The following is a 9,040-nucleotide window of genomic DNA, read 5'->3' on the forward strand; positions in this document are numbered from 1 at the left end:
ATGGGCAGATTGTGACATCACCATCTGCCTGCTGGGGATAATTAAGTGACACCCCTAAATCTCTAGCAGCTTGGTAATGAATTTGGGTTGCTTCTGGGCTGAGCTGGATTCAGACTGGTAACCCTGACTCCCCCTCAGCCAGCTAGAGCCTCTCTACACAGAAAGTGCACGTTGTACAAGACAGATTCACCATGTAGTGGCTCTGAAAAGAGGTCTTTATTGGTCCCCCCTCCGACAGGCATTGTAGTGAGTAGGCGCAATGTTAGTGCAAATTTTAAAATGCCTCAAGGGCTTTTTTCCTTTCCGTTACATAAGGCAAATTATTTGTAACAAAAACAGCATGATAAGAATGCCTGCAACTCTGAGAGCATGTGACAAAGTGGAAACCCACCCATCTGACTGGCCTTTGTAGTTAATAATAATAATAAAAACAAAACACAGTACTAATCCATCAGTCATTGCAGTGACACATTGTTAGAGCTAAGCTTGGAAAGAACCAATTCCCTTAATCTTCCAGGAACATGTGACTATGTCCAGCGTAAGACCTGATGCCTGAAGGAACTGGGGTTTGGAGAGCTAAGTGCTTTCAAACACAGTCTTCAGCTCTTGTGCAGCGGCTGAATGAAAGCTACAAGGCAGCCTATCCTTTTGTAAACTCCCTGCTCCACAGATAAGTAAGGTCCAGATTTGCCCCTGGTGGAGTTACTCGCTTCTGTGGAGTTATTCTCCAGGGATGAATGCAGCCCGTTGGTGCTAGCACCAAAGGTTACAAAGAGCCAGTGACTATCCTGGTGTTTCTTGTGCATATGGTGATTGTCCATCAGAGGTCTGTGCTCAGAGCGGTTGGTGTTTTGCTTCTGCACCTGCTAGGGTCTTTAGTCCACAGAAAGATCTGGTTCTCGGCATTAAGCAAAGTGCTGCAGTCTGGGGCCAGTCTTGCAGGGGGTGTGGTACTAAGCAGGGTCAGGGGAAACAGTCAGTCAGTGCAGCAGATACTGTGGGCCCAAGTCAGCGTTGGTGTAGGACTAGACTAGGGGTGTCAGTCAGTGACCACTGTTTTGGTGTTGCCACCTCCAGCAGCTTGTTGCATTTCACCTATAATTCCTAGCTCCAGTTTCTTCTCTCTGGTTCTTTTCACCAGGGCTGAGTTAGTGGTTGTGTAATCCCAGACCTGGGGAAACATGGCACTTAGGTCTGCATGGAGTGTGGCCAAGGGACAAACTCGTGCTTAGCAGCAACTAGAAACTTCCCCAGAGGCAATGGACCAAATTCAGCCATGGCACAAGGGCAGCATAAGGGGAGCAGACTGTTCAGAATATCACCCCCTTTTCTGTTCCCCCAAGGCAAGATTCTGCTCTGAGCTGGAAGGCTGTAAATCAGAATAACTCCGAACCTGAATGAGGTGAACCTGCCCCTCAGTGTGTATGACACCCTGGTTTTCCACAACCACTAAATGCTAAATCACACCAGTGACAGCCCACAGGTTACACACACCACTGAATTTGGCCCAGTGTCTTCTGGGGGCGTTGCACCCACTGCTGCCAGGTCTGGGTCTGTGCCGTAGTCTTTCAATGCCAATGTCACCTATTAAATTGACCAGAATATTTATAACAAACCCTCTTGGCTCCCCTCTCTCCTCTTTAGCATTTCATTGACCAATAGCTAGAGAGTCTGACCACAGCGAGGCTCTTTAGCGCTTCACCTACATAACGCTCCCACTAGCCGGGTTCCCCCCCAGACAGAAGGACACAGGACACTTGAGTGTTACAGAAAGACAGTCCTTCTGTAACAGGCTGGTGCTGCTTCCCTGAACTGCAGCGGAGACAACACAGCTGCTTTAAAGTAAAAGGGCCTCCTAATACTAATGGGCAATGATGTTCCGGTCCCAACCTGGTACCGACAACACTGATTTTAATGGCAAGGCAGCTGGGAGAAGAGCCAGGATGCTGGCTTAGTCTCAAACCTTGTGGTCTGCAGCCTCTGCTGGCAATTATCTATTCTTGTCAGACGGTGAACTGCTGTAGAGTCGGACAGCCTTCTTACAGATCAGCATGAACCAGTAGAGCTGTGGGGCGATGAGAGAGGCGTTGGCCACGTTGCAGTGCATGGGGATGTGGAAAGGCACCATGTAGATGGGGATCCCCGTGTGCCTGGCATAGGCCCTGTACATGAACGGGAAGAGGACAATCCGGCAGAGGAAGAACGTCACCAGGATGAGAATCCCATTCACCTTGTGCAGGAGCGTGTCCTGCATTTTTAGCTGCAAAAGAAACAAGGGGGGGGTAAACGCTGCATATAAAGAGTGAATGTCCATGTCTATGTAACTGATTATTATCCCTGCAGTATTGTAATGCATGGAGATGTACAGGCATGGAGGGAAACAGTCCTTGCTTCAAAGAGGTTACAATCTATGGGCCTGAGTTAGTACACAGAGAAGACAATGGAAAGACTCTCATTGGCTCCAGAGAGCTTTGGATGAAGCCGATGGACGAGACAAAGACAGGATGGCCTGTGAGGGGAGGAAGGTGGTCAGGGTGACTGATGACAAAGGGTTTCCTAAATAAAGAGGATTGGTGAGGAGAGCTGCTGCTCTTTGGCTGGTGACTCGTTAGTGAGGACTTAGTCCATCCATCTTTGACTACAGTATGATGGAAGCAAGTGGGAACTAGGAAGCCAGTGTGGTCTTAAAACCGGGGTTTTCGGATGTGTGGATCCCAAACAGCTGCTGTGGGCATCCTGACCACCTGCGTTTCCCACAATGTTAAATGAAAGAGGGCTCCTAGTTCGATGGAAAGCAGTTCCAGGTGGGTCCCGGGGTGGTAAAGGTTGAGAACCACTGCTGGATTTCCCAGGTAACCTTGCTCTTATTATTAAGGCTTTTTTGATCCCAATATTTAGGAGAGCAACATGGGTAAAACAATACACCCCACCCCATTCTTTTTAAAGATACATGTGGGCCAGGCCTACCTGCATCAGGATTTTGCCCAGTGACACGAACGGAGTGCTCAGTTCTGCCACAAAGATGCAACCGACGAAGAAATCTCCAAGCTCTCCTCTGAGGTACTAGAAATAACCAGAGTGATTAGTGCAGGGACCTTCTCCTTCGTGGCCAAGTGGGGCCCAGTCCAACTCCCACTGATGCCAACTGGAGGCTTCCCAGTACTTTCAGTGGTGTTGGCTCATGCCCCTCCTGAACAAAGCTGGAAGGAAGGTAACTTTATGGATTACCATGGGGATCGCAGCTTCTCTATTGGGTCCAGATGGCTCCCCCCAGGAGGTGGACTTGGAAGCAAAGATTTCTAAGCTCGTTGAAGAGGATACTAATCGATGGTGACAGATACAGATCCAAGGTACACAGACTGATTGAAACTAAATTTTATGTTCAGACTAAACTGGTTTCAGTCCTGATAAGTTCAGAATAAGTCTAGGAGCAGAGCTTGGCATGTGCTGCTTGTAGACTCTGGGAAAGGAGGTGGAGGACTTTGGCTGTCCCATCTTTAGAGTCTCGCCTACTAGTCAGTCTGTGAAATGTCCTAAATGGGAGAGATGTGGTGTCCCCTGTGTTCCCAGGCGTAGGTGCTGGAACTAGGGGTGCAGGGGGTGCTGCGGTACCCCCTGATTGTGGTTTCTATTATATGCAGGGTTTATAGTTTGGGTCAGTGGCTCTCAGAATCCCCATTATACAAACTCTTCCAGCCCCCCTGTTCCCAGGTGGAAGAAGGTGCCCTGGAGCAATGGTTGATGGGGGGAGATCATGGGGCTGCACGGAGGGTTCAAGAGCAGAGTGAAGTGGATGATGAGGTGGAGCTGGGTGTGGGGAATCCGGCTACTGCAGTGGGGGACAATCCAGGGTGAAATCCAGGGCAAAACTCCCATGGATGTCTTTCGAGCCAGGATTTCACTCCGGTGTTTAGAGACCACCCAGGAGGTAATGGGAATCAACAAAGACCACAACTGAGGGCACCGTGTGCCCAGGTGTTGCTCCCAGTCTGGGACCAGGTGAGCGCTTCACTGTCTGTCTTATGTGTGGTTAGAGTGGTAATCCCGATTGCTTCCCCTACCTGCGCGACGGGCGTGAGGACAACAAGAATGAAGAGATGGTGCGTCACCATGAGGCGATCCTTCTCCAGGAAGCTCCTCACACTGGCCAGCGAATGCTTCTTCTCCAAGGTGTCTCTGCTTTTGTGCCAGTGGCAGAGGTACATGACACACACGTCATAGATCATGTACGGGACGATGACCCAAACGTACTCTACTGCGAGCCAGTACCTAAGGGGAGGAAGTGATCTCGCATTATAGCCTCGTGCACAAGTGGAAGGCTGGAAGATGGAGGAGATCGAGACGCCTGGCTCACCAGCGTGATACTCCAGTTTTAGGCTGGTTTATCTCCATTGTCTGCAAGGCCCAAAGGAAAACTTGCCTCTAATAGGCCAACCCCTGCTGCGAGCACCCACTTTACCCTGTTGCTCACATTTCCATGACAGTTTTGTTCGACCTTTACTTCAAAAGCTAGGCTGTGCCTGCAGAACATCCCGTCAGAGGGTTTCACAGCACTTCCCCAAAGGTAGGAAAGTACCACCCTCCTGCTGTACAGACAGAGAAACTGAGGCCTTCAGAGACAAAGCTGCTTACCCAAGTCACTTCAGTGCCATAGCCAGGAACAGAACCCAGGAGTCCTGAGCTCTAACGAGCTGAGAAGCTACCTCAGCATTGCCGCAGGTTAGCAGGCAGCTCCAGTGTCCTGCCAGGTTCTGAGTGCTCTGGTCCTGATGCAGCACCTTACAGGATTGAGCTCGTCAGCCCTTGCTTGAAGGGAGAGGCACTTACACTCAGAAGCAGTCTCACAAATTCAGATGGGGCACTAGTAAATGTTCCCTAGTGTGGCTTGTAGAAATGGGCTTGTAACATTGCTGTGCCTTGGTTTCTCAATCAGTAAAATGAGGATAAGAGTGCTTACCTAGTCCCCCTTCATTACTGTTTGGAAAGCACTTTGGGATCCCTGAGTTAATCCCTGGGAGTTACTTTTGAGATCTCTGCCTGCCAGGTCTGAGAGAGCTGCAGAGTATTTTAGTTAGGCAATAAAATCCCCCAGGATGTGTGGTTATTGGGGAAACAGCCACATGTTGCAGCCTGTTCTCAATGTATCGTGGTGTCACAATTGCACAACGTGGAATAACTGTAACCGATGCCTTGCAAAGAACTGCTGGCATGTTACTGGTCGATAACTTCTGTGCAGGACTGTGTTCCAAGGCCTGAACAGCCTCTAGTGTCTGGATGTCTAAAGAAATGTTTTCCTTCCATTCCTATTTCAGAGGAGGAGTGGGACAGGCCAGAAGGGATCATCAGCTCATCTACTTCCTCCTGTGCATCACAGCAGGCCACCAACACCGCCCAGCCCCCCACAGTAACGCGACAACCAAAATTAGACTAAAGCATTACAGTCCACGGTAACTCTGTATTTGTACAACACTTTGCACTATGCGACCCCAGTCCTGGTCAGGGCTTCTGAGAAGGGCCACGGTACCAGTAATGAAATAATCATTCTTTGCCTATAGATCAGGGGTCTCAAACACGTGGCCCGCGGGCCGCATGGTTATTTTCTGCGACCCGCCAGCTCCCTGTGGCACCGCTGCCCCCCCAGCATTTACCTAGAGCGGCTCCGACCTGGCACGCACCAGAGTCAGGGCAGGCTGCCTGCCCTGCCCCTGCGCCGCTCCGGGAAGCGTCCAGGACCTGGGGGGGCACGGGGGTCTGTATGTTGCCCTGGCTGCTCTTCCAGGTACCTCCCCCGAAGCTCCCATTGGCCGGGAACGGGGAACCGTGGACAATGGGAGCTTCGGGGGAGGTACCTGGAGGAGTAGCCAGGGCAACACACAGACCCCTGTGCCCCCCCCAGGTTCCGGCCACTTCCTAGAGCGGCACGGGAGCAGGGCGGGCAGGCAGGGAGCCTGCCTTGTCCCTGGTGCACACCAGGCTGGACCCGCCCCCTGCCACACCCCTCCTGCAGCCAAACCCCCTGCCCTGAGCCCCCTGCTACACCCCTCCTGCAGCCAAACCCCCTGCCCTGAGCCCCCTGCTGCACCCCTCCTGCACCCCAACCCTCTGCCCTGAGCCCCCTGCTGCACCCCACCCCACTCCTGCACCCCGACCCCCTGCTCTGAGCCCCCTGCAGCACCCCACCCCACTCCTGCACCCTGACCCCCTGCTCTGAGCCCCCTGCAGCACCCTGCACCCCTCCTGCACCCCCTGGGGGCAGGCAGGGGGCGGAGTTGGGGTGGGGATTTCAGGGAAGGGGTGGGAAGAGGTGGGGCAGTGGCGGGGCCTCATGGAAGGGGTGGAGTGGTGGCGGGAAAGGCAGCAGTCGGGGTGGGGGTCAGTGGTGCAGCCCTCGGGCCAATGTACTAGGCCTCATGTGGCCCTCGTGGTCATTTGAGTTTGAGACCCCCGGCTTAATATCTGTTGGGAAAATGATGTTGTCCTCATTTTTCCTTTTTGTCCAGCTGAGCAAATTAAAATCTAAAATGCATCGGTGATGGGGGAGATTCCCTTACCCCATTTAGATTTCAAAGAGAATGGTATAACAGTGTCTGAGAGCACTCCAAAAGCCACCGCTTTTCAAAGAATGGCATTACTGGCGCATTTCCTCCAGCAATTGAAATGTGAGGGAAGGAGAACACAGGAAGTTTGTTCCTAGCTACTCTTTACACCCTTCCTCTTTATCATAAAAACCTATTTACGAGCGGCCTGACCAGCACCCCCTTTAGTGATTCTTGTAAAGCCTTTGCAAAATTGCAGCCTGGCTGTGATTTAGGTGAGGTTTAATTACCTGTCATGTACCACATCCTTGCAATTAAGGACAACAATGATCCCAGAAACAGTAGCCATGGTAGCTTGAACAGAAGACACCATCCTGAAATTGACAAATAAGAAAAAAATCATACCCCTGCTAATCTTGCTATGACTAGAATGAAAGCGCCTCAGTGGTTGGAGGGATCACTGACAAAAAGGTGCATATTTACTTGATACCCACTCTACACCCTTCTAGCCTCAAAGGCGATGGCACCTCCCTCCTCCCACACACAGTGTTTGTGTCTGAAACATGCCGATCCTTGTGTGATGTAAACGGACACCGCTCTATTGAAATCAGTCTAGTTGCATTGGTTTATTATCAGCTGAGGATATGGCCTGCAGTTTTTTTCAAGGCCTAGCCCTATTAAACACATTCCCTGGAAATAATAATGCATAGTTCCTAAAATATACATGGTCTTGCCCAGTAGCTGAACTATGTTAAACTGTCCCTTCTCCAAAGAGTTTGCATTCTAAAGGTACAAGTAGGTATGAAACAGCACAACACAGACAAACAAAACAGAGCTGAAACACGCTGTTTGCTTCTGGATGTCTCTTGCATTCATACACACGGTGTATCCGAGACCCATGCTGGGATGTTTTAGATGCACAGACCGCAAACACGGGGGTTACCAGAAATGTGCCATTCTCTTCTAGATGTACGTAACAGACGCTCTGCACAAGTCAGAAATGATACGCTATTGTGCCGTTCTAGATGGATGTTGCACAGCATCACACGGTCTCACCCACTCAGGAACAAGCTCTTCTCTTCTCGGTGCCCATCCTGTGGACACGCACACTCTGCCTTTGAACTCTGCTCGGTTCTATCCTAGATCTATGGTATGTCTGTACTTAGGGGTAGAGTGGATGCTGCACCGCAGTGAGCACAGGTATAAATAGTGGAAATGGTGAAGCATGGCTTAGGTGAGTAGAGTGCCCTACATGCCTGAACCTGCAGGGTCCATACCTTAGCCGGGCTCTCTACACGGCTATGTTTAACAGCGTTGTGTCCCGCTGCCTCCCTGCTGCCAGTGCCTCCCTCGCTGCGGAATGCTCCACCCGCATGAAGCCACACATCGACACGTGCGGATGCAGCCTGCCTCTCACTACAGCAGGCGGTGCCTGGACTCTGCAAGCCACCATCAAGGTAGATCTAGCCTCTCTCACACACGCTGCCCGTGTCCGGCTCATGCCCTTGGGTCCTAGATCAATGTCTCTCACACACGCTGCCTTGTCCTGGAGGCGCCCATCACTGCCCGTGCCAGCAGTACTGTGCTGGATCTCCCACACGCTGCAGCAGGCGCCAGATGTTGGCAGCCAGCTGTGCCGACCAAGCCGGTCGCCTAAGAGACTCCGGGTGACCGCCGCCCCTTCATGCCCCCCGGTACCTGCTGCTGAGGAGGATCCGGTCCTTGAGGCTCCATGCCGGGGCAGCCCAGCCGAGACTCCGAACGGATAGAAAGAAGAGACCCGGGAAAAACACCGAAGCGATCGCCAGCGTTTGCCACATTAGCTCGGCGGAGTCCCCTGCCCTGCCCCGGCTCGCCCCGCTCGCGGCCGGGCGCTGATAGCTGCCGGGCGAAGGGCTCCTGGAGCGCCAGCAGCCGCTGCCCAGCGGGACTCTCGCCGCACCTGGTTTGTCAACAGCAGGCCGGGCGGCGGGGAGGAGGAGCAGAGCCGAGGGTGGGGGGCGGTTTAGCGCCTCCCATCAGCCACTCGGTCAGCCACTCCCCGGGCCTTGCTCCTCTGCCCCCCGCGGTGGAACGCGGGTACACTGGGGGGCTGCTGCTGATGGTTCCGCCCACAGAACGCTGGTAGCGCGGGGTGCCCCTCGGCGTTCCACCGGGAGAACGTTGGTATAGCGGAGGGTTCCGCCCACAGAACGCTGGTGGCGCGGAGCTGGTCCTCGGCGTTCCACCAGGAGAACGTTGGTACAGCAGAGGGTTCCGCCCACAGAACGCTAGTGGCGCGGAGCTGGTCCTCGGCGTTCCATCGGGAGAATGTTCGTACAGTGGAGGGTTCCGCCCACAGAACGCTGGTGGCGCGGAGCTGGTCCTCGGCGTTCCATCGGGAGAATGTTCGTACAGTGGAGGGTTCCGCCCACAGAACGCTGGTGGCGCGGAGCTGGTCCTCGGCGTTCCATCGGGAGAATGTTCGTACAGTGGAGGGTTCCGCCCACAGAACGCTGGTGGCG

General features: G+C 53.0%; 1 protein-coding gene across 3 annotated transcripts in view; it reads right to left on the bottom strand.

Moving 5' to 3' along the window:
* The window catches only part of TLCD3A (TLC domain containing 3A), a 20,812-nt gene extending 11,772 nt beyond the window's left edge, over positions 1-9,040 (bottom strand). Inside the window, exons 1-5 of one of the 3 annotated variants that reach the window (XM_073315598.1) lie at positions 8,235-9,040; positions 6,827-6,910; positions 4,062-4,269; positions 2,968-3,063; positions 1,964-2,260 (exon numbers count right to left, since the gene is read on the bottom strand). In XM_073315598.1, coding sequence (XP_073171699.1) covers positions 1,991-2,260; positions 2,968-3,063; positions 4,062-4,269; positions 6,827-6,910; positions 8,235-8,356 — 780 coding nt within the window. In that variant the 5' untranslated portion in view covers positions 8,357-9,040 and the 3' untranslated portion in view covers positions 1,964-1,990. The other 2 variants (XM_073315597.1, XM_073315599.1) reach the window with 2 other exon arrangements.

This window comes from Lepidochelys kempii, chromosome 17 (genome assembly GCF_965140265.1).
Source record: "Lepidochelys kempii isolate rLepKem1 chromosome 17, rLepKem1.hap2, whole genome shotgun sequence".
NCBI lineage: Eukaryota > Metazoa > Chordata > Testudines > Cheloniidae > Lepidochelys > Lepidochelys kempii.